Consider the following 26224-nt stretch of genomic DNA (forward strand, 5'->3'; position numbering starts at 1 on the left):
ACAGTATCCCACCTGCTGACGAAAGTGCCATGAGAGGCTACTGTCCGCATGGAATAAGCTAGAGCTAATGCAAAAAGCTGTTTACCATAAAAATAATAACACAGGAAATACCCTTACAAATCCAGGAGGAAATGGTTTGCTTAGAAACTGCCAAACCCAATGTCCTGGTATGAAAAGAAACAAAAAGCTACTCAGATTTGTGGATAGCCTTTGTTCTTATACAAATAACACCTCAACCATCTCTATTGATCCAAGATATGAACAACCCTTTCACTAGCAGGTTGTGGAGAAGGAAAAATAAAGGGAGTTGAACAGACTGATTAAGAGACAACCCACTGACCGCCTTGGGAATAAAAGTAGTAATCAGAGACATGCTGTCCCTATGAAAAACCAAAAAGGGAGGACTTGCCATCAGAGCCTGAAGCTCAGGTACTCTCTTGGCTGAAGTAAGGGCAACCATCAAAACAGTTTTCCTTGTGCAGTGTTGCAAAGAATCGGGATCAAAAGGAGCTGGAGTCAAATTTTCAAGGACAATAGTAAGGTCCCAGGAGGAAAGAATAGGTTTTCTTGGGGGCTTGATATGAAGGACATCTTCAAGAACTGTTTGACCTCAGAACAAGAGGCCAACTATGAGTTCAAGGGAAGACAAGCAGAGATCAATGACAAGTGAGCTTTAACAGAAAAATATGCTAGACCAGCACAGAGCAGTTCACATAAGTAATAAAAGGACCAAAGTGACCCCCCCCCCCCACACTGAGAAAGGATCCTGATGATGCTCGAGACACCAAACAAAAAATATCTGCCATTTAGCCATATAGGGTTTTCTGGCCTCCTGCAGTACACTAAGCACGTCCTCAGAAAAGTGGTGTCTAAAAGGGATCAAAATACTAATTGAAAAATGGGAAAGCAAATGTGAATGAGAGATCCTTTGTTTTGTGTGAGAAGATGCATCTGGTGAGCTAACTAGTGATGATTACCTCTGGCCAGGTGAAAAAGGAGGAGGAAACAGTGCTGTCTGGGCCAAAAGGGAGTCACCAGCAAAATTCTGGTTTGTAAAGATCCCTGGAAAGCAGAGGGGGAGGGTAAGCATATAGGAATATTCCCTTCCAAGAAAATGACATAGCATCCACCTTCTAAGTCAGAGGACCAAACAGAAGCAAGGATGTTGCCTCTTCTAAGGGGAAGTAAAAATACCCACTTGAGGAATACTCCACAGATGTACTATGTCCAGGAACACTTCTCTGTGTAGCATCCATTCGTGAAGTTGTGCCTTTTATCTGCTTAGGGAGTCTGCCACAAGATTACATTCTGAAGCAGATGTAGATTACTTGAAGGGTCTACCTTATGGTGAATAGCAATGTTTCAGGCCTGAAGGGCTAGTCTGTAAACAAGATAAGATCTTCTGCCCCTCTGTTTTTTGATGTACCACATAACTGTGATGTGTAAAGGGCCCAAGGACCAAGAGAATGGAAGGTCTGAACAGCAAGAATGATGGCCCTCATCTCTTTTAAGTTGATGTGGTCTGACCTCTGTTGAAGGGACCATAGACCATGAACCTTCAGACTGTTGGAAGATGCAACCAACTCCAGCTCAGAAGGATCTGTGCTTGAGTAGGGGTAGGAGTCTGAGAAGGCAGACATGGATTGATGGAGATCTACTGAATCCGCCAATGAAACTCAAGTCTGAGACAAGGTTGTAAGGGAAACTCCACAGGGTGGCAGTGCTGGAGTCGGACCATCTTTAGGTACCATTTAAGCTTCTTCATATGAAATTTGGCAAAGAGAAGCAAAGGAATGTTAGATGCCATGAACCCCGAAATTCCCTTGCAGGAATGAGAGAAAGGGGAAACACACTGCTAGAGACACAACCTTGGAAGAAAGGACAGAGATCAACATTGGAATGGTTTCAATTTTGTAACCAGGAAAAATGAGGTCTTGAAGAAGAGTCAGAAATGACTTTTTCAGATTGATAGTGAATCTCAGAATGCACAGTAGCAGCACAGTGAAGTGCAGATCCTGCAGAAGCTTGGATTGAGAAGGAGCATTAAGATACAGGTCCTCCCAGCTATGTGAATATCTGAATTCCGCAAAGCTGCAAGATACTATAATAGGGGCTAGATATTTGGTGACTACCCTTGGGGAATAAGAAAGACCAAAGGGCAAAGCAAAAAACTGAAAATGAGAGAAAGAAATTAAGAAACAAAAAACTTCCTGAAGAGTTGGTGAAAAAGAATATGAAGATAGGCATTCTTTACGTCTAGGGAGACCATAAAGGCCTGTGGAAGTAGAAGAGGAACTAGTGTCTAAAGGGAAAGCAATCTTTAGAAAGTTGTTGAGAAAGGACAGATCTAGAACAATAACAAGTCTCCATGACCCCTCTTTTCTGGGAACCAGAAACATTCTGGAGTAAAACCCTATTCCTCTTTGGTATTCTGGAATACGTTGAATGGTGTCTTGATTCAACAGATCCTGCAGAACCACAAAAAATGAGGAAGTTGGTCTGGAGGAGGTTGAGGATGACATGAGAACTCGGGATTGGATCTCCGTACCATAAAATAACAGTGACAGATAAGGGAAATAACCAAAGAGTTTGCAATAATCGCTTACCAGACAGGGAGAAACAGGGAAAGCCTGAGAGACAGGGGCACCTGGTTGAAAGGAGGAGGAGAAAATATGTAGTGGGAGTCAGATTTGTCCTGAAAAGGGAGCTTTTGATCTTCAGAAGTCTGAATGGGTTGATTACAGAACATACACTTAGGAACCATTTTCCCTTTAGAAGGCTGACAAGGTTGCCTATGAACAAAGGCAGACTTAGAAGGATAGTTTCTCTGTAATGTACAGATGGGAGAAAGAAAAATGTTTAAGGTCCTGCATACCTTTACCTTTGTCTTTGTAGAGTCTGAAACAAGTCAGCAGCAACTGCACCAAAACATTTGGATTGTCCAAAAGAGCATCTAGCAGCTTGGCATTAATATCACGGCCTGAAGATGAAGCCAAAAATACCTCCTCATAACCAAACATGAAGCAGCATCTCTACAAGATGCTTCAGCTGCATCATAACTATATTTGAGACAGTGATGGGCTACCTATGGAAATTAACTTAATAAGGAGAGGGCAAAAGTCTTACCTTCAGAGTCAGGAAGGTCTGACAAGACCACCTGAAGTTAGACAAAACTAGAAAAGTAGTAAAACAAGTAGAAGACCAAGGAGAAGCAGCAGCAGACAACCCCTGAGGAGGCTTCAAGGCCAATCAAGATACATGCATGCATACCAACAAATATTTCAAGCACGGGCCGAAATACCCTTCTAGCCTGCCAATAAACCAAAACACTTGTTCCCATAAAAAGTGTCCAGGCTGTTCTTAAAAATATCTAAACTAGTACTTGCTTTAATGTAATGTGGTAGTCTGTTCCATGCATCAGATGCTCTCTCAGAGAACCAATTAGTACACTTCTCATTCCTACAGAATTGTCTACATAGATTATCGGATGATTCTCTGCTACTTTTTGATAACCCCAAACATTCTCAGAAGTAGTTGTCTCTAAATGCTCCATACACCCAAATTAGATATCCTCTCAGATATCTATGAGACACTGTACAGATTCAGATATTTATGACACTTGCCATATCCTACTTCTAAGCCATGAAGTGATCCATCTTATCAAGAGTAGATCGATACCTAGTTGTTCTAATTTACTGATCAGTGTTTTGTGTATGACCCTATCAAATGCTGAAGTTAAGTCTATATAAATTACATCACAGCACAATTTTTCATTCATAGCTGTTATATTGTTATAGAGCATCTTGTTATAGAGCATCATGTTACAGGTGGTAATTGATCTGTTTTCAACATATGCATGCTGATAAATAGTTTCAAGCCACAACCTATCCCATTCTGACAATAACTTGTCCAATATTACATTCTCCATTATTTTTCCACAACATGAAAGTAGACTTAAAGGTCTATATAACTCTGGATTTGTCCTACTCCTCTTTCCCTTACAGACAGTTTAATAAATGCAGGTCTCCAGTCTTGAGGAATCTCGCCATGTTTATATGACCTAGTAAATAAATATAATGGTACTTTAAGTTCTTGCTGAAGTGTTCTCAGGTCATTATTACTTACTCCATTTCCTCTCTGCTTTTGTTTGGATCCAGTTCACACAGTCCTTTTTCAATATAATCTAACTGATTCCAAAATCTGAGGTTACCAGTAGCTAGGATGACTTATTACCCCCTTTGCACAGACAAACCGTTTTGCATAAAATTTTGTAAATATATCTATAATCTGTTGTGTCTGAAAATAAACTGTGTATAGATTCGAAAATGTATCAATCTATGTTTTTACTCGTTCCACATCTTATGCATCTATAAAAAGGTTTTCTATTATGCTCAATATCTTTTTTTATTCTTCAATTTTTTCATGATCCTGTCTCACTACGGTTAATTTGTTAATCCAGCTTTTTATTTTGGTTTTCAAAGTTGTAGTTTGACCTCTGTTTCGTTTGTTATATTTTTTTTCGTCTCTCACCTTAGTCAGGTATCTTGTTCTTATGGAAATATATCCCCGTGACATTGCATGCCTAGAATCTAATGTTAAACATTTTTTTTTAATTTTTTTGCACTCAGACTTCTCTTGCAAAACTTTCCACATTCCATCTGCAGTTTTTTCACTGAATACATCACTCCAATAAGTTTTACATAGTGACTGTTTTGCTTCCATATAATCTGTAACTAATCTTGTCTGCATTGGTTTAGATTTTGGTTTGGCAGAATTATCTAGCAACAAATTAACCTTTATAACCCCATGATCACTGCACATCTACAGTGGAAAACTTGACTTGAAGTAAGAGTAATTTCTTAAGGAACACAATGTCTTGTACATTCCTTTCTCTGGTAGTTATTTTTACAATCTGAAGCAACTGTTGCTCCTGAACATAGGTTGTGAATAATTTCCTTACTAACGTTGTTGAATCTATATTATTCCAGTCCATTTCTGGTAAACGGAACAAACTCAAAGTCCTGCCACTCCTTCTGAGGATCCTTAGCAATGGAAGGAATATGTTTAGCTTTCTGTTTCTTTAAAGGGACATCCACTTTGACCAAACCCTGGGATTTAGACCCATGCCTAGACAAAATAAGGGCACCAGGAACCACTTTGTTACCAAGAATCTGGGGAACACTTCTAGACCCCTCATAAATGATCAGCAGCAGTTCCCCCCTCAACATCTGTGGCAAATGTTTGCTCAGCCTCAGAGGAATTGTGAGGAGCCGGTTTCATGCTGGCCTCCGAAAGAGTCATTGCAGAGGAAACCGGTGTCGGCATCGGACAGTCTTCTGGGTCTTCATCCACCTCAAAAGAGACATCTGGTGGAGACTGGACAGCAGCAGAACCAGACCAAGACTTCTTAGTCTTCTTTTTAAAAGATGCCTGTACCTCAGGGCAGGTGGCTTCGGCCACAATATCCTGGGGTTAAAAGTTTGAGAGACTGGTTCTCAACGTAAATGGACAAAGAAGAGAGGTGGCTGCAAAGAGTTTTTGGAACAAAGGCCTGAAAAGATAGATGAAGGGAAGGTAGTCCACACAGCCTACCTTGACCTTGCAAAAGCCTTCGACAATACCCCACTCGGGCATCATAAATAAGCTCACCAGCTTAAATATCAACCCGTATGTCACAAGATGGGTTGCAAACTGGCTTAGGGATAGAACCCACATGGTCAGAATTGCAGGTGCCATGTCAGACTCTAAACCAGTTACAAGTGGCGTCCCACAAGGCTCAGTCCTGGGACCTCTCTTTTTCGGTATATATTTCTCTGAGGTACAGGCTAACACAGGAGGACTAGGGCTGACAAAGTTTGCAGATGACTGCAAACTGGGGGCCATAATCGACTCGCCGGCTGACACAAGCATCCTCCAGAAAGGTCTCACCGAGACGGATAACTGGTGCCAGAGCCATGGCCTAAAGCTAAATGCCAAAAAGTTCATAGTCATCCCCTTTGGGAAAAACAAAGTGCCCACAAATTACCACATAGGTGGTAATCCATTAAGTACAGAAGAAGTAATTAGGGATTTGGGGACCCAAGTAGATTGCAATCTCTCCTTTGACAATCACATTGCCAAAGTGGTTACAAAGACATTCTATATAGCCCACCTTATCACAAAGGGGTTCACATCTAGATCAAGAGAGGTCATTGTGCCCCTCTACTCATCACTCATCAGGCCCATAATTGAATACAATGCCCCATTTGGGATGTACCTTACCTGCCACCTGCTACAACTAGAAAGACCCCAAAAGTACCTCACCAAGAGGATCAAGGGGCTCAAACATATGCCCTACGCAGTTAGAAACTCCAGCTCTACTCAGTTGCTTACCGCCTACTCAGAGGTGATCTGTGCCTGACGTATAAAGCCATGTCCACCCCAGAATTAATGGACATGCTCCACCTCAAGAAATCCATATCCATCAGAACTACACGCTCCAGTGACTTAAACCTCAACACAGAAATAAATAGAACATGCTGGAGGGACAGATTCATATCCCAGAGGCTCCCCTCACTCTGGAACAAAATCCCAATCCATGTCAGACAGAGCCCCTCAATGACCTTCTTCAAGAAGAATCTTGACGTTTGGATGGGAGATCGTAAATTTACCCCTAGGATCTCTTCTGTGTCTCTGCTAGACAGAGGCACAGTAAACTAACCTTAAATGGGCTATCTTCTGTGACCTACTATACAGAGGCACAGTAAACTAATCTAAGAAGGGTGGCGAAAGCCAAACACACTCCAGCTAGGCTTGTAAATGCCCTAGGGCAGATAGCCTAGTATCAACCTATGAACCTATGAACCTAAAAACAGTACACTGGGTCTGATTCATGTTACGCACTTAAGCAGAATAAATGCTTCTTGTGATGATCCTTATAGGGAATCTGCTCCCAAAATGACATTTTCCCTTCCTGGATGACAACAAAACCTAAGTAAACAAACAGAAGGCACTTATCTGTAAATTGCTCAGCAGAAACTAGCTCACTGAAATGCATTCCGACAGACGTTCCACTGTGGCATTCGGACTGGCGGCAAAAAATTTCTGAGCATTGAGCATGCATACATCACCTTTATCCTCTACACCTGCAAGAGGAATGTAGGTCTGATGTAAGACACTGGAAGGATGCAAGGATTTTGGTATTCTGGCCAGATGTTGGGCTATCCTTGGCAGGTGATCCCATATGTGATGAATACTGCAACGGTGATAAGGAAGGACACACATCTTTTGTACTGTCATAGCTTCCTTTATTTCATATAAATGTAATGTAATTACCAAATGTGTGTATAACTGATAATGAATATTACTTAATGTCTGTTTAAAACTGTTTTCGATATACTTGATCTTTTCTCATGGGGCCTACACTAAAAAAGAGTTTTTGACTAAACACAGAGGGGAAAAAACAGTAAACAAACACAAAATAAAAACAAAAATAATAATAATAGATACCAGAATCCCAATACCAACTAGTTAAGGAAGAGATATAGAAAATACTCAGAAATCCCAGAGAAATTGGAATAACCCATTGTACTGGTCCAAAAGCAACTAAAGCAAATTCCACCAGTCTTACAAGTAAGGAAATGCCTTTTTCAACAACAGATGGCCTGCGCTACTACACAGTTTTACTATTTTCTTTATACAGAGCACCAGTGACATTCCAGATGCCAACACAAGATAGTCAGATCTCATAGAAGATATTCACCAGCCTATTTGGACAACCTGGTCATTTTCTCCTATGACTAGGACAGTCATCTCCCTAAACTGCATGACATTTTGAACTCCCTGTGCCAAGCTGGACTAATAGCAAGCACAGTTGAGTGCAAGTTGGGCATGCTGGATGCCTGCTATTTGGGTTACATAACAGGCAAAGGAATACTGAAGCCTCAGACTGAGAAAGTAGACACTGTATGAAACTGGACCAGGCCCACTAAGAAGGACAGGATAATGGTTTCTTGGGCTTAGCAAAGTACTTCTGCAAGTTTGTCCCAACACATGCCTCTACTGCCTATTCATTGACTGACCTAAGCATGGACAGGGCACTGCTAAATGTCAAACAGATGGATATCATGGGACAAGCATTTCAGAACCTGAAGGACAGCTTGTGTTCACAGCTTATCTTAACATTGCCAGAATTCATGAAGCAGTTTACTATGTTTTTTGTGATGCCTCTGAAGAAGGGATGAGGCAGTTTAGTCACAAAATGTAAAAGATGGATGAACACCCATTAGGAACATTAACCGTAAATTCAATAATACTGAAAAACATTTCTCAGTTGCAAACAGAATGTTTAGTGATGAAGTAGGTTGTCATTACGCTGAAATATTTTAGGGCAGCAAAGTTAACATTACTTACAGATGACACTCTGCTTTAGTGGTTGTATGGACACAACAGGATGGCAACCCTAAACTCTCCCAATGGGTACTGGTCCTACAAGCGTTTAATTGCTAGTTTTTGCCAACACGCAGGATGCAGCAATCTGACCACAGATCGGCTGCACTGGTTCTAAAAATCCTCCTCCCTTGAAGCTAGATTTAGTGACTCTACACTGGCAGAGGGCAGTTGGTGGCTGCATATGTAATACTCACAGAAGGGTTTTACACTAAAACTGGAGCGAGTTACCTTTAACAGAGAGCAAGTCTGTGAAGGGAAAGTACGGGATTTTCTCCAAGTATGCAGGGAGTGCTCCAATGAAACCAAGGTGGAGCTGGTTGAATTCAGAGTACAAAATGGTTAGTACAGCTAAAGAAGGCATTTCTAAAGGAGGAGAGGGTTAGGCAGAGTAAGTAGGAACCTTTTTTTTTTAAACAGGAAAGTATCTCTGTAAGCTGTGTTGGAGAAAGTGTCATACATTTGGGAAACTGCTTTCCTGTAAGAGGAAAATGAATTACCTGCGATAAATTCATCTGAAAGCTGGAGGGACTAGAATTAAATGTGGTTTGAGGTTGATATAATTTATAACATAATATGACATAATTAATAACAATGATCTGCTTGTGTCCACCATGTTCTTAGACTTGTCAAAGGCATTTGATACTGTCTCGCACCAGCAACTGGTCATTCGATTCTCCTCAATATGACTTCCACAATACTCCTTGTTGTAGTTTCTTAGTTACCTACCTGGAAGGCAACATGCCGTTAAATGGCAACAAACCTACTCATGCTTTCAACCAGGTATCCCTCTGGGCTCTATCCTGGCTTCTGTCCTATTTAGTATATTTATTAAAGACATCCACTCACCATGCCTGTTTAGCTCAGTATGCAGAAGACTCAAAATTAATATGTGCGGCCTCAACAATAAATAAGCGACAAGACATTACCCCCAAATCTTTCTCTTCTGTAGAAACCTGGCTCAAAGAATCAAACTTCCTACTCAATCCCAAAAAGCTAAGTTAATGCTTTTTACCTCAAAAAGTTGCCAAAATCATGTCAAAATCAAAAGCAATCTTTTTACCATAAAGTCAGCAAATAATACTGTAATCGAAACTGTAACTCATAGTAAACATCTAGGGGTTATAATAGAGGACAATCTCAAATATGATCAGCATATACCACACACCATTAATCTACACAACAGAAACTAGGCTCCCTTTTTATAGGGTCAATTGATTCCTTGCAGACAATGCAAGAAAACCTCTAGCCACCACCTTCTTATTGCCAACTCTGCTATATGCCACTCTTATCCTAACAAACCTAAATGATACTCAAAAAAAAAACTTCCTTTCTGCTCCAATAAAATATCTAAATTTTCCACCAATCTCCCTCATAGGATCCACCATTGTCACTGCTTAAAGCAATTAAACTGGCTTGAATTACACAACTACCTAACATATTCACAACTAACTACACCACACAAACTTATTCATCATTCAGAAAAATGTCCTGCACTACAAAACGTATTACTGCCCTACTGACCAGCAAGGGACCTCTACTCTATTAACAAATTCTTATTTCTTACAAATAAGTCAAACAATGTTGCAGGAGACTCGCTCTACTCCCAATTTGCTAAACTCTGGAATAGCATCCCCACACAAAACTCTCCAACAAACTCAATAGTTTTAAACCACTGCTTAAACAACATCTTAACCAGTCCTGGTCCTGCACATGCTCACCACAATTTTAAGACTCTCAAACTCTTATTGAACTGACAAAACAATTTTTATACACAACTACTGACTGCCCAATCCACAAAGTTGCATGTGGGGTTTCCCTTTAGTGAATTCCACCTCTGTAAAATCTTAGAATGTATATGTGATGTCCATGCCCTGGCCCAGCAATCCAGGAGCCTCAATCCTCACCACTAACACCAGTGAGGGGTGTCTCATATAGGAGTAAAGGATAACAAATATACATGGCAAAGTGCAATTTCCCTTAAGAGCACACAGGGATCACAGTCAGTCCGGGGCTGGTCGCTTCCTTGCTCTCCAGGTCCCCAATAAGACTCCCCACTGGCACAGCTATAGGGTCCAGATCTCAGCCTAGTGGGCAAGCTAAAACCTCCAGTGCCCTCTCTGTCCAACCAGTGCTTCATGTCCTTGCCCAAGTAGCTGACACACACACACACACACACACACACACACACACACACACACACACACACACACACACACACACACTTTGAGAAGAGTTTATACAACCACACACAACCCTCCTGGGGAAGGCTGGCACAGTTTCTCCAGCTGTGCCCTTTTTCCCAGACTATACGGTAGTAACACTAGCCACCACCCACTAATATTTATCAGCTACTCAAAGGCCCTGAAAAGGGTGTCCAATTATTACTGTGCAATATTATTATCCAATCGGTAGTACAGCCCAGGGCTAAGCTATTAGAGTGGCTTTGTACAATTTTACAAAAGGCATGCAAGTACTCTTAAGAGCTTCAATTATCTCTACACAAAACAGCCACAGTTGAAAGGTTTTAAAATATTTAATAATAAATAATAAAAACGCAAGACAATACTTTCTACTACACAGTGCTAGTCAAGAGTTCCGAGATCACAGAGAAATACTTAAAATAATTCAGTAGTACAGTTCTGACATCACAGAAAAACACTTAGTCTACTCTTTCTAGTTTCTAGCTATTTCTAAGAGAAAACACACTTCTAAAATAACTTGCATATAGAACACAGGCAGTGCTGATGAGTTGGATGGCCAAGACAAAAATGCTTAATAATCTCTGATTCTCGGTTTTTAAAATCATATTCCTGGTTCCCATTACATCATTATTCACACTTCCCTGGGTTCCCAGGCTAACAGAAACTTAATTTACATTCTTAACATCTCCTTGTGTTATCTTGCAGCTGGTCAGGAAGCAGAGCAATAAAAATACATTTGCATGTTTAAATCTATCAGTTTAACTCTTGGTTAAAACAATAGAAATAATTTCTTCACCTAGACCTGCTGGAGCAGATTTTATTTCAAAGGGTCATAAAATGTTTTATTTGGTCAGCAGAGAGCACTGTTACCATTTTTTTGCAGTTCCACATCTAACAGCAGTTTTTTCCATTTAAGACAACAAGCCTGTGTCTTACATTAATATTTACAAATGATAGAATTATCTATAAAATTCTATCTAGCTAGGCTGGCAGCCTTCACAGTATAAATATAACTACTGTTTGTGTATAAATGTACTACTCTGTGTTTAATGTAATTGTATAATGCAAAGTAAACAAATGAAACTTTTCTCCCTGGGCCTCTGAGACGGTCAATATGGTCTAGCATCCAAGGGACTTGCAGGGGAGGGATGATCCCTCTCCCTGCTTCAGTTTCAGCTGCTACCACTTCTCCTTATATATCAATGGCTTACCCCAAGCTGTCATTAATTCCAACAGCAGTACATTTTTTAAAGGCCTAACCACAGGCCTTAGTGCCCGACGTGGCAATGCATTACACTCATGAGATCTTATACTCAAATCTGAGCATTCATGCCCTCACAGATACATAGCTACAGCTACCATCACCAGCTTGTAAACATCAAGCCCACATACCCAGTTCCTTGACTGTATTTTTGGCTACAGCAACCATATGTACACTGGTGGTAGATTCCCAACTAAATGACCATTTCTCTCCCTCCCCAGCATAGGTGAGCCAGCATCAACTGCTCACTCCTTATCCACTCCTACCCAGTGCCACCAGCACTCAACCTGCTATTCAAATTCAGGTCATATGGACCACAGTTACAGATCTGTCTCCACTATACCAAGGAACTGGACTCCCCATTTTAGCTGACTGTTAGTCAGGGTTATAAACTTTTAACTGCATAAAAATTTGGTATGAGATTTTCAGGCAAGTGATTTCATAAACCCTTCTATCCAAAAAGTGTGTGCCACGGCATAATATCACCTCACAATAATTTTCATAAACTTAACTTTGGATTGAAGCTGCACAAACAAAGTGTTGTAAATCATGTGATGGTGGTCCATAAATGTTTTAAAACTAAGCTCCAACTACTCAGTTTTAGCAGAGTTATGAACATTTCTTGAAACTGTCAAAATGCTTTTTTTAAGTTCTATCAACTTCCATTTTAATTAATTATTGTGCATGATTATAACTTTCTAATTGTACAGAATTTACGATGCAGGATTTTCAGAGTAGACATTTAGAGATCCTTCTATTAATCTATTAATATGTTGTGTGCTGTTGCAAAATTGCATTTATAAATGTGTCTCTCGGCTTTGTTAAGAGCATTTTGGATGCAAGTTTTATAATTACAGTGCCACATTCAAGTGATTGCGGCCACAGAATGGTATGCTGCAAATATGATTCCAAGATGTTAAGTTTTGCCAAGGTAATGGGCATTTCTTGAAAATTACACTGACTGCTGTGCACTGTTATAACTTTTCACCTATGAGGAACTCTGGAATGACATTTCCAAAGTAGTCAGTTAAGAGAAAATACAGAAAATACTGTAACAGTAGATGTACTACTTATCACTGTTGCAGTACTGATCACTATTGGAATACCCTGCCAAAGGTAGCCATATGATCAGCCAACATACCAAAGCCTTTGCCCTTCCATGTGCCATATGTCAATGCATGTCATATGTCTGAAAGTCTGAGATACAAAAGTGAGATACAAATGCAAATCCCTCAGAAATTAATTGCACCAGAAGAACAGTAGCATTAGACAGACAAAACAACATGGCACATGTACATCAAAAAAAGGAAAAGAAGCCCCCTTGGCTAGAAAAGAAAAATGGAAATCTAACAGGGGGACGGAAGGATGGAATATAGCAACAGGGAAAAGTAGGACACCTATTGTTATGGTACTTTCTTACACAACTGTACCATGTCATTCCTTAAGCTAGAACTCCCTCTGCTCCTTCAATTTAATCAACTAACCTTTAGCTCATAAAATTCTCCATCATCCAGAAAAGACTCCAGCCCTCAAAGACATTATTCAACCATACTCTGCTTCTAGATCCCTTCGCTCAAACAACAAACTTCTCCTACAAGTCACCAAAGCAAAAGACTCAGAAGGTGAAGCCCTCTTCTCCAACTACATTTCCAAGCTTTGCAACTGTCTGCCAAACTCACTAGTGACCACTTCCACATCTATACCGTTTAAGAAACTTCTAAAAACTCACCTTGCTAATTGCTGGCTCTGCTCCTGTTACACCCCAGGATAGATCTCCCGAACCCCTCTTCTAACCCTCCTTGCGCTACTGCACTAGACCACTTCTAGAAAGATTGGACTCCTTCTCATTACTCCTTGTAGATTACTATGTTAAACTGCAGCTTTCTCAATTTGATATTTTGTCTCTATTCAAATTCTGCGCAATGAATATAATTACAAACCCTCACGATATATATGTTCTTGCTATAGGTCCTATTTTTTTTTCTGATGTGCTATATTAATGTTTTAAAGTTTTGATGTACCATATTAATGTTTTAAAGTTATGTTGTACTATACTATGTACGGTATGACATTGTGACTTTTCTCCCCAGGCCCCCACTGAAAAAGGACAAATGTCCAGCTAGACTTTCCCAGTAAACAAATGTAAAATAAAATAAATTACTGTTGCAGTATTCCTTATTATTGGGAGAGTGCTAAAGCTACTGAAGACAGTGGGAGGAGGAGGAAAGAACTGTGAATCCCTCCCAAAAAATATGGAGAACAGATGAAATAAAATCTGCTCTGGCCATAGAAAAAAATATGATTGATAGTGTTTAGTGAAAGTATGGATAGAAGGCCAAGTAGCAGCTTTCAGAATAGATCTAGCATCAAGTCCCTTAAAAACGCTCCAGAACAGCAACAGAAGAAAGCTTTTTCCCACGAAGAGAATAACAAAAGAAAATGGCTTTATAAATCTAAGAAATGGTTTGCTAGGAAACTGACAAACCTAATTTCTTATCCTTAAAAGAAACAAAAAGCTCCACAGATTTCCTAACATCCTTAGTCTTGTCTAAATAGTATCTGATCTGTCTATGCAAATCAAAAGAATGAGGAATACTATCACTTTTACTTTGAGAAGACGAAAAAAATGAGGGAAGGTGAATTGTCTGATTCAAGGCAAATCACTGACAACCTTAGGCATAAAAGAAGGATTAGTTCTAAGACATTCCCTTGTCTCTGTGAAAAACTTAAAAAAAGGAGGAATAGCTATAACAGCCTGAAATTCAGGGACTTGGCTGGTCAAAGCCACCAATAACACAATTTTCTAGGTACACAATTTCAAAGTGGAAAAGGCTGCCAATTTAAAAGTTGGTTGGATTAGCTTTTCAAAAACACAACTCAAGTCCCAAGGAAGATGAAGAGGTTTTCTTGGAGGCAAAATACAAAGGACTCTCATTTGAAACTGCCTGACCTCAAACCTAGAAGAAAGTGGTAGGTTCAGCATCTGACTGACAAAGATGGCTGACGAACTTTAACAGAATATGCCAGACCAGAAATGAACAGGTGACAGAGAGAGGAAAAAACAGTAGGAATCCCCAAAGAAAGAGAGCCTGTTCATTGCTGTGACACCAAATAGAAAATCTCTTCCATTTAGCTACATATGACTTTTTAGTTATGGACTTTCTTGCCTCCTGTAAAACCCAGAGCACATCCTCAGAAAAGTGGTGTTGGAAAGGAATCAAAATGCTGTCAACCAGAGTGTTAACTGCAGGGTGAAGAGATGAGGGTGAATGAGAGAGTCCTCAGCCTGTGTGAGATCTATCTATCTTTTGGGGTAACTTGTGATGATTATCCTTGGCCAGGATAAAAGGAGAAACCAGTGCTGTCTGGGTCAATAGGGAGTCACCAACAAGTTTCTGGGTCTGACCAACACAGTCTTGTGAAGAACCTTTGGCAAGAGAAGAGGGAACACATACAGGAAACATCCCTCTCCAAGAGGAAAAATGGCTTCCTGTTTCCAAGTCAAGGAACTTGGCACTCTGTAACAGAACTTGCTGAGTTTTTTGGTCTGAGAAGAGGCAAACAGATCTACCTGAATAGTACCCCGTTGATGAACAATGTCCAGGAAAACCTCCCTGTGCAATATCCACTCATTAGGATCTGCCCTTGGTCTGCTCACAGAGTTTGCCACTATATTCCTGCCTGAGGGAAAATTACTGTCTGAAGGATTAACTGGTGGTAAATGGCAATTTCCCATGTTTTCCTGACTAGTCTGCAATGGAGAAGACTTTGTCTCTCCACCCCTGTGCTTGTTTAGGTACCAAATAACGGTGGTGTTGCCCATAAACACACAGAGGGGTACTATGGAGCAAAAGTAATGTAGGGACCGAAGAGGTAAAAATCAAGGCTTTCATTTCCTTGACACTGATGTGCTCAGCCAACTTCTGATGCGAACAAAATTTCCAGAACTTGATGTCATTGTAACAAGCCCCCCAGGCCAAGTCTGAGGCATCTGTATACAGGTTGTGTGTTGGAGGGAGGTAGTAGAAATGGAAAGTTTGGATTTAGGGATACCTGCTTGATCCACTAAAGAAATTCTTTCCCTAAGCAAGGCAAGACAGCACTCTGGAAAACCAGATCAGCAATGTTGAAGCCAAACTGCCTTAAGATACCACTGGAATTTACTCAAATGGAGTTTGGCAAATAGAACCTTAGGGATAGCAGACACCATGAACCCCAAGGCTCTTAAAAACTCTCTTGCTGAAGTTTCTTGTGGGAGAAGGAGGGACTGAAAGAACTTTGTCAAAAGAATAACCCTGCATGGAGGAAGAAAAGTTGTCTTAGTAAGAGTTTGAATTCTATACCCCAAGAAAACCTGATCCTGAGGTGTCAGAATTGACATTTTTTGTAGATTTAGAGTGAAGCCAATACTGCAAAGTACAGACACTGTAAACTTCAAGTTCTGCAGGAGAGCCTTTTGGGAAGCAGCTTGAATGAGAAGGTCATCCAGATGAGAATAAATGCCAAGAAATCTGCAAAAGGCTATAACAGGGCTAAACATTTTGTGAATACTCTCTGGGTCATAATGACAAAGACGACAAATGAATGTGAGGAAGATCCAGAAAACCATGAACATTTTTTTACAGTAGACCAATAGGAATATGAAGAGAAGCATCTTTCAAATCTAGAGAAACTAGAAAGGACTGGAGTAGAAGCACTGGAAATAGGATCTGACGAATAACAATTTGAAAGAGGGAACTTTCAGAAAAGCTTTGAGAAAGAAAATATCCAAGATAGGCCTCCAAGATCCATCCTTACTAGGGACTAGAACCATCCTGGTATATAACCCTTGCCTCTCTGGTAAGGTGGGACTGAATAAATAGTGCCAGAGTATAAAAGATCTTGAGTAAGCATTGGAAATTAGGCAAATAGCAAGGTGGAGGCTAAGGAATACCTGAAACAATAATAAGGGACTTCACCACCATTTTGTAGCCCTTGTGAATTACAGACAGAACCCACTTGTTTGTTGTAATCCTCTGCTAAATGGGAAAGGACAGAGACAGTGGTTGAGAAATGGGAATCTGGCAGAGAAGAGGAAAAGTCAGATGGAAGGTTTATCAGGAAAGGAAGACTTCTGCCCTCTGAAGTCATGACTTGATTTCCTCAGGACAAATTCCTTTAGAGGAACATTTACCCTTTTGGGTCTGCCTATGATGTCCATGAATAAATGGACCTACTTTTGAAGGATAGATCCTTTGTTACATAGGAAAAACAGAAAAAGAAAATCTGCTTAAGATGCTGCATAACCTTACCCTTGTCTTTTAATGCCTTAAAGAGGCCTGCAGCTGCAGAACCACACAAATTCTTAAAAACTAGAGGGGAGTCTAACAATTTAACTTTGACATCTTCTTGAATGGACCGAAGCCTAAGCAAGGAATATCTCCAAACAAGTGACCCTGACACAGCTGCCCTCAAAGAAGCATCAGCAGCATCATAACCAAACTTGATGGAATGTACAGCTACCCGAGTATCAGAACAGAGTAAAGAAAGAGCTGAAGACTTGTACATCTCAAGCATATCAGCTAAGATGTGCAGCCTTTGTAACCTCGTTTTTAGTTAAAAAGTACATTTTTATTTTTATCAAACATAAATAAGCACAATTCAAGCATGACAACATACCATGAATGCTTTCATCAGAGATTCATCAGGTCCATATAATACAGTGGTTTATAGAGTAGTTTACAGTTAGATCTTTGGAAATGCATGCTTTTGTCAGGCTAATTACAGACTTTATTAACCTGTTTGTTTCACATGTAATATGAGGGGCTATACATACCATTGTGACACTCGTATTCTTTGAAACACATTATAAAAACTTAGTATTTCTCCCCGGGCCTCCGCTGAAAACTGGCTTCATTCCAAGTCGGACTTTCCCGGTTAACAAATGTTAAATAGAATAAAATAAATAAAATAAAATAATACAGAACCTTTTCCAATTTGTCTTGCCCTTTTTAATGCTTGTAATACAAGTAATACTGAGAGGCTGTGCCTGCTTTTACAGGGTTCATATTTCCTGAAATACATTATGAAAGACTAATCTCTTGTCTGGTAAAAAGGATTTCAATGCCTGCTTTTAAGAGGCTCATATACTTGATTTATGCGACCAATCCCTGTTCTTCTTCCTAACAGAAACAGACCTTCTTATATGCAGGGGAATTAATCTTTTAGATTCATACTAGATGACTCTCACTTTTTGAAAAATACATGCATCCAGAGAAATAGCTTATGGACACTTAACATAACCTTCTGCGGTGTCAACCATGTGTGGTGCAGGGCATCAGCGAATGGTAAATCTGTCTGCTTGGACCAATACTGGTTTGCTTACTTAACAAATGTTCTGGTCCTAAGTGCTGAGTGTTGCATTTCCCATTCCACTTCTGTTGTTGAACTGCATGTCCCAGTCACCTACCTACTTCTGCAACAGGTATGTGAATTCTTTTAAATTAGTGGATGCGTGTGTATCGGCCACTCATACTTGCATCATTCTTGGTCGTTATACTGACCAATACGTTTTTTTGCCATGTGACAGAGTTCTCTCAGTGTGGTGTTCAGCCTTCACTGTGTGTGGAAGTTAACATATTTGGAAACCACAGATTCCTATATGCACACTGTGTTGTGAAATCCATTTGTACTAAATGGATCTGCACTGTGTGGGACTTATCCATTTGGCACATGGCACAGCACCATTTCCATTTTATGACTGTCTGATTACTCCATTTGCTCTCTTCCAAACATATCATGTATTGCGCACTGCATAGCACATATAGGTCCTAACAATGAATAGTGCTTTCTTCCGTCTCTGCTTTACATCTTGGCACAAAAAAAAAAAAAAAAAGAATGTAGGCTATGACACTGCATACTGCACTGTATGTCTGTCTGCAGAGTCAGTATGGCATTTAATCCATACTTTCTTAATTTACATCTAATTTCTGTGCTATAATTGTTAAATTTGAATGGCTCACATATAACCACACTAGAGTGCTTAGGGCAGAACTTTCTGGAAAATCAACTAGCTTGTGCTATGTTGTTTCAAATACTTGAAAGAGGCATACTTTCAATCCAGAATAATCTCATTTCAAATATCTGAGAGTTCCAGACTTGAACCCATTTGATACAGGGATTCATAGATGTATATTCTGAAAGCAAAGAATTTATAATTTCTATAAAGGTAAAAAAAAACTTAAAACCTAATACTAGAACATTTACACAAAATACATTATACAATTAAATATTTTAGTATAACACTGCCTGATTTAGCAACTGTTCACAAAACATCCTGCCGCAGGCATACACAACTGGTCACCAATTAATTTCAGATATAATGAAATGTTAGCATTGAAAATTATGTGATCTGCAATCATAATGCTTCAGCAAATAAGAGGAGTCATAAGTATACTTCAGAGTAGCCTAATTGCACATAGAGAAAGAAAATGGAAGCTACAGATTAAAAATTCTGGAACAGATATGGACTACTGTACCTCTTACTACTGCAGTTGCTCATCATTTGCCCACGAGTGTCATATCCAACAACTACACCCCTCTTCTGGAGATCTGAAAACCGTGTCTGCAGATACCTACAGATACCCTACAGTAAGATTTAAGAAAAAGAATAAATGAAAAATGTCTAATCTTTACTTCAACAGAAGTTAACGATTTTATTAATCACTTCTAATATTAACAAGAAGACAACCATTGATAAAAATGCAGTAAACAAACTTAACCTGACGTGCATGCTAACAAGAGTCCCACTTTTTTTTTGTAATGGTACTTACCAGCACAACTATTACATTAATACACTGCATGTGCAATATATCATCTGAAGGATTTCAGTCAGCATGTGAGGTGACATAAGCAGTAATATGGTATTCAACCAACATTTTAAGTGTCATGCATAATGCTGGCAATGTTATGGATGACTTGAAGCTCGGCAGTGGCTACAGTGAACAGCTTTGAAATATACAACACATCTTAGAACAAGGGAATAAACAGGACTCAAAGCCCCATCCACCTAAGCAACAGCAAAGCATCTCCAGAGGTCTGAGAACTGACAAGTCATGTTTGTTCAGTGAGTGCTGTGCATCATTTTTAAACAAATCAGGTTTGTCTGGTAGGTGATTCTGTGTGCCATGTCATGCCATGGTCTAATGTCAACAGTCATCATAGTGATATTTGTCAGTGCTTCTGTAAAAGCACCCAGACTTTTAAGGCTGTTCTCACCTTACAAAATATAGACTTCCTGTCTAGTAGCACAGATATAGCTTTTAACTGGTCAGTATTTTTCATACAACTTTGAACAGGCGCACACATTTGCATCCTATATGGACGGTTCCTCAAAACATCCAGCTGTCACAAACATAATTTCATGATCATGCACTCAAGATTTTTTTTTTTTTTTTTTTATCAAAGTCAACAGTGTAAGCCCATTTTCTGTTATTTTGTGTTTCTGACACTAGGCATTTCTAATATATTTAATATCAGATAAACTTGAAATTACAGATCACCTCTGATACAAAGTGAATGCTAAGTTAAGATATTATAATGGAAACATCTAGAATTAATACTGGACTTGTAAATGATCCATAAACAAAAATAAATAACTAATTTCCATCGATGCTCTGCTTTTAAATCATTAAATTGGTTTGAACTACTCCATTACCTTGAGTATAGTCAACTCTCCCATGCTCACAAAATGATATATAAACTCTCACTCTGTCCAGTTATCAGCGCTCTTCTTAATCAGAACCTCCTGCCCCTTCGCTCCTTTGGAAAAAAAAAAAAACGTTGCTATTTGTTAACCCCAAAAATCTGTAGGGCATGTTTTACTCTCTTACTCTGTGGCCAAAGCCTGGAATACAATTCCCATGGACATCAGATAAATACCTAGTATTCATCTATTCAAACACTCATTAAAAGAATTCCTCTTGAAATCTTGGGTCAGTATTTGCATCACACTTGGTTGAAATCAAACTATTTCTTATTCACCTCCCTTTTTTTTTACTATCTTTTTACTCCACTACTATTTTTTTCTGCATCTCCTTGGCTTCCTATCAATATCTCTACCTGTTGTGCATGCTTCCTTATCTCTACTTCCACTTTCACTCTTTCACCTCATGTGCTGATCTTGATCTTCCCATAATGTTTAACAGTATTGTCTAGTCTCCAGTTTATCCTACATGATTTTTGTATGCATTATATGCATTCTTTCATGTAGTTATATCGGGCTTATATATTTCTTTGCAGACTCTAACCTAACCCTTAACATGCAATATAACGTTCTATACTTTATCACTACTGTACAATACATTGTACTTCTGCCTGCGGTGTCACTATGTCATAATCACTATGTCATAATTATGTAAACAATTTACTTGATTATGGAGCTTTTCTCCCCGGGCCTCCTCTGAAAATAGGTATCATGCCTGGTCAGAACTTCCTGATAAAAAAATGTCAAATAAATAAGTAAATAAAATACAGTTACTGTATGAGAATGTATACACACATACACACCTATAACATAGTTAGGACTCAATAACTAGTCTCATGATTAAGCCAAATAACTGCACTCAAATGTGTAATAATGTGCATTTTGTGTATGAAGTAGTGTGGCACAAGTTTTAAAATTAAGTATATAGCACATGTAATGGGAATCAATATACAAGTGACAGCTCAGAGAACTATATAGAGCACACACAGAAAAAAAGAAAAACAGATGTTAGTAAAGGAAGGGTGTATCAAGAAAATATACTGTAGTAGAGAGGAGTAAGACAGGTGAAATATACAGAAAACTCAGGGTAGAGAAATAACAGGGAGATGGCTGGACTACTGCACACTTTCTGCCCACTGTGTTCAGATATGAAGATTAGGGAGGGGGTCATAGGGACAGCCTTAGTAGAGTTTGATTTATCTGAAATCAAATCAGAAATGGAATTCTACTACAGGTAAACTTGCCAGTTAAGGGTAAGGCTGGAGTACACAAGATCAGAACAGAGTAAGCAGCAAATACATAATGATAAAAGTAAATAGAAAACAAGAAAATAAAAAAACAGCTAAAAGAAGGTATGTGAGAACATAACAAATGTGTACTCCCAATTAGTTTATCTGCAAAGCACTATTTTGATAATTATTTAGCTTCTGTACTGTCAGAGGGGTTTGTCTCACAAACAAACATCACACAAAAAGCTATCCAACCCCTGCAACCCACATTTACCCAACATCTGCTGAGCAGGAGCACTTAAAGATGGAAACGTACAAGAATAAGTGTAAGCAAAATCTTAAACATTGTGTCTTCTTATAATCTGCACTTTTTATGTTACTTTAGTTTAATTTACACGTTGTGCTTTATGTACTTGCCCTGCTGGCATGAAAATTCATCCACTTTAGCTAAACAAAGACGTTTTTCAAATGCAGGGGGATGGTACGAGATTAATAAGCAGTCACTGTGGAGGACTTTCTCACAGGTCATCTGATATTGCAAGTCCATAATCTGTTACTTTCAAACATGGATGGCTCTCTGTTAATGGTCAACTGTTAGAAGGAAGCAGTACAAATGAAAACTGTCCAGGGAAGTTAATGCAGTATATACATATTAACTATCAAACTGCTAACTGATGGGCAGAACTGAGGTCATAACAGAAATGCAATTTTAGCCATACCTCCAATCCAAGTCCATGTTTTGTCACTTTCTACTCCTTTGTACCCCAGATGAACTGTTTAGTTTCAAGCCCGGCCTTTTTTGCTTGGTCTCTACACAGTCCAAATACAATACAATCAATGCAGGGCATCGTGTTTGGGCATGCCCCTATAAATTTCCCATAGTCCATATATTGCTAGCATGAGCCCATTTAAAGTAATTAAATTAAGCAAGTAACACATAGTTAATGCTCATAAAAAGACCCAATTGTGTTTCCATAGTCTGCCTGGCTTATTTCCTACTCCTGTAACTACACTGTGAAACAAAAAAAATATATAAAATACAGCACCAGATGTCCAGAATGAATCCTTTAATATATTTAAGCACTTTCATTCTGAAACAGGAGTTTCTTCTATTTCAGAACAAAAGCCCTTAAACATATTAAAGGATTTGTTTTGGACATCTGATGTGGCATTTTTTTTTATTTATGGTTTTGAAGTACATTGTCCTTGGGTATGTTTACACTGAAACATGAAAGCAGCAAAATGGATTAACCTAGCCCAATACTTTTCACCACCAGCTAGTTACACATCAGGAAGATATACAATGAACTGTGTACATTTTAAAGCTTTTAATCCCCATGTTTCTCTTAATGATGAAAAGAAGGGATGTTTAAGTGCTGGGGCTGTTCTACATGTAAGTTTGTCATTTGTGGTTTTCAGTGTCAGATTAATGCCAAAACGTTTAGGGTTCAGGGTCACTATTCCTGTAAGTCAGTGATAAACAGTATACTTCTTAAGATGCTTCAGTGTTCCTCCCCAGTCACATATAAGAGAGAGACTACAGACAAATGTAAGGGTATTTTAGCTTAGCATTTTCTATACACAAGCCATCATCAGCTGAAAAGACCTATGGCAAAGTTTTTTTTTTTTTTTTAAAGAGTATTGCTTTAGTAATCATAAACAATTCAGACTTGGCTATTACATAAAGAATTTCCTTAGACATTAATTTGTAAGCACAGAAGAAGAAAAAAACTGCAATAAGTTAAATTTAAAGCAAAAAAAAACTAATACCTTCATTGAAATATCACATAAGACACAGGCAAACATATATTTATATAAAAGAAAACAAATCGTATTAACATGTTCACTCACAATCAGTTCAGCATTACATAAATTGATCAATTCCTATATTTCATTAAACCTCACTCCTCCTCCAAAACATTACTCTAAAGGTACTGCCCCACAAATTCAATTTTTTCTACATAATTTGCTCCTAAATCCCACTTGCAGTTCTTTTATCTCTGTTACAATAGCCACTAATTCAAACACTGTTAGTTTAAAGTTTGATTTCCATGTTCTTCCAATTACTTTTTCGGCAGCATCTAGAATGCAATCTACCAGAGGAACAATTCTTTGGAGTCTGCTTCAGGATGCAAACACTCTGCTTGAGGTATAGGAATACATATGCAAACAATTCAAAGCAAAAATCCTCTCTCTTCTAGACTTAGTTGCGGGCTATACACAAGTCCTTCCATTCCTTCTTTGTGAAATGGTTTTCCAGTCTCTCTTCCTAATCTTTTCTAAACTCCTCTAATTATTACCATGCTATATTTCATATGCGCTACTAATTATCCTTTTTTAACAGCAGCTTCAATTCTAAGTTCAAGTAAAAACTCTACCAGAGCAGGTCTTTCACTTAGGATTCCCCACTTTCTTTCTCCTTCTCTAGTCTCAGATATAAATCCCTGATAGGGAAGGCAGTCTCTAGCCTACAGTCCAAATATTGTCTTTGCCTCTTCCCACTCTATAACCTTTCGCTCTGTAATAATTTGCTTCCAATACCTTGGTTCCTTTTTCATTTCTCTCCAATAAATTCCAGCCCCTCTCTGGCCTGTTCTCTGTAACCCTATTTGCAGTCATTCCCATCAGCAGAATCTCTCTTCTCCATTCTCATGCTTGCTTAGTTCTTAGAATACCTTCTGCACCTTTATAAATATAATATTCTGTAAGGCTGTTATTCCAGTTAAGGGTCTGGATCCAAAATCCCACTCTCCCCTTATTTTTTTAATCCCCCGCCCGACTTCATCATCATCTCTTTCTACTTTGAATTACAACTTTTTGCATGTGTTATGTATATGAGCATTAACTGTGTAGTTCCAAAACATCCCTTCAAATAAGGTAATCCTAAACCACCCAGTTTTATTGGAAGGATCATCTTGACCCTTGCCCTCTTCCCCTCCCAGATAAATTCCTTCAACTCATTATTACTGTCTACAACTTTTCTCTGATTGATAAAAATATGCCTGACTTGTATATAAAACTAAAGAGACTAAAAACATTTTCACTGTTTGTATCCTGTTCTCTATATCCATAAACAACAGCTTCCAGTTTTTCAGTTCTCCTATTTCCTTTAGTGGAGTCTCTTCCCACATACCTTTATCTGCCAAAACAGAACTCTTTTTAACCCATACTCCTGAACACTTTACTTTATTGTGTCCCCAACAAATATGGGTATTGTTGAACCAATTCATGTGTGCATACATTGTTTACAGCCATAGCCTTTGTTTTGTCTTCACTGACTTTATATACCAGAAAGATGTGAAATCATGTCAGAATGTTCCACAACATGGAGATGCACTTTTCTGGTTCTATCAGGAACAAAATAACATCATCTGCAAATAAAGCCAACTTTTCTTCATTACCATATCAATTACATCCTTGAATTTCTGAGACCCTTATTTTCTTTTCTGATAGCGCTAAATATAAAGCAAATAACTTGGGGGAAAGAGGACACCCCTGCCTGATTCCTCCGTTCATGTATAACGTATCAGAGAGGAACTCTCCCACTTTCATTTTTGCCTGATCCCTTTATATATCCTCCTAATTAACCTTATTGTATTAGGGAATGCAAATGCTTCCATTCCCCTACTCTAAAACCCCAGCTTAATCTGTCGAATGCTTTCTCTGCATCAACACCCACCAACAAAAGCGGTATTTTCTTACATTCTGCTTACTTCTGGATCATCATTTTGCTATTAACTTTGTCAAATGTTTGCATCCCCTCCACAAAACCACACTGATCCATATCTATTAGTTTTGGCAACGCCTCTATCATTCTTTTACCAATGACAGACAACACTTTATAATCATGATTTAAAATTAAAATGGGCCCATCCATCAAGCTTTGTCTGATTGGTCTTTACAGTCTTCAGGTATATTCAGGCATAACAGCTTTCTTCAGGATGGTGGTGTTTCCAGACTTTTTAAATACTGTTTAACAAAACTTTCCAGCTCTTTAACACTTTCTTCACTCCTAGCTTCCAAAATTTCACAGGAATATCATCTATTCTTGGAGACTTTCCTGCAGATTCATTATACATCACCATTTTTGTCTCATCTCCTCCTGTCTTAACAGTTAATTGTTGAGCCTCATCTACCTCTAACATTGGCATAACTAAATCTTCCATAAATATTACCATTTGTGCTTTTTCTTGATTTCCACAGTCCTCTGCTTTATAAAATGTTTCATAAAATTTCTGAAAAACCTCTAATACCTCAACAGGATCTCTGGTAACAGGCTCCCTAAGTTTAGGAAGAACCATTCCACTTTCTGTTGCCTAAGTTGTTATGCTAAACATTTTTGCACTCTGGAATCATCAGA

General features: G+C 38.8%; 1 protein-coding gene across 1 annotated transcript in view; it reads right to left on the reverse strand.

The window, feature by feature from the left end:
* Positions 1-26224, reverse strand: part of PGM2L1 (phosphoglucomutase 2 like 1) — an 865950-nt gene that overhangs the window by 546693 nt on the left and 293033 nt on the right. Inside the window, exon 3 of the mRNA XM_044072679.1 lies at positions 19410-19516. Coding sequence (XP_043928614.1) covers positions 19410-19516 — 107 coding nt within the window. The remainder of the gene's footprint in view (positions 1-19409; positions 19517-26224) is intronic.

Source organism: Protopterus annectens, chromosome 5.part0, assembly GCF_019279795.1.
Source record: "Protopterus annectens isolate FY-2018-M chromosome 5.part0, PAN1.0, whole genome shotgun sequence".
Classification (NCBI taxonomy): domain Eukaryota; kingdom Metazoa; phylum Chordata; order Ceratodontiformes; family Protopteridae; genus Protopterus; species Protopterus annectens.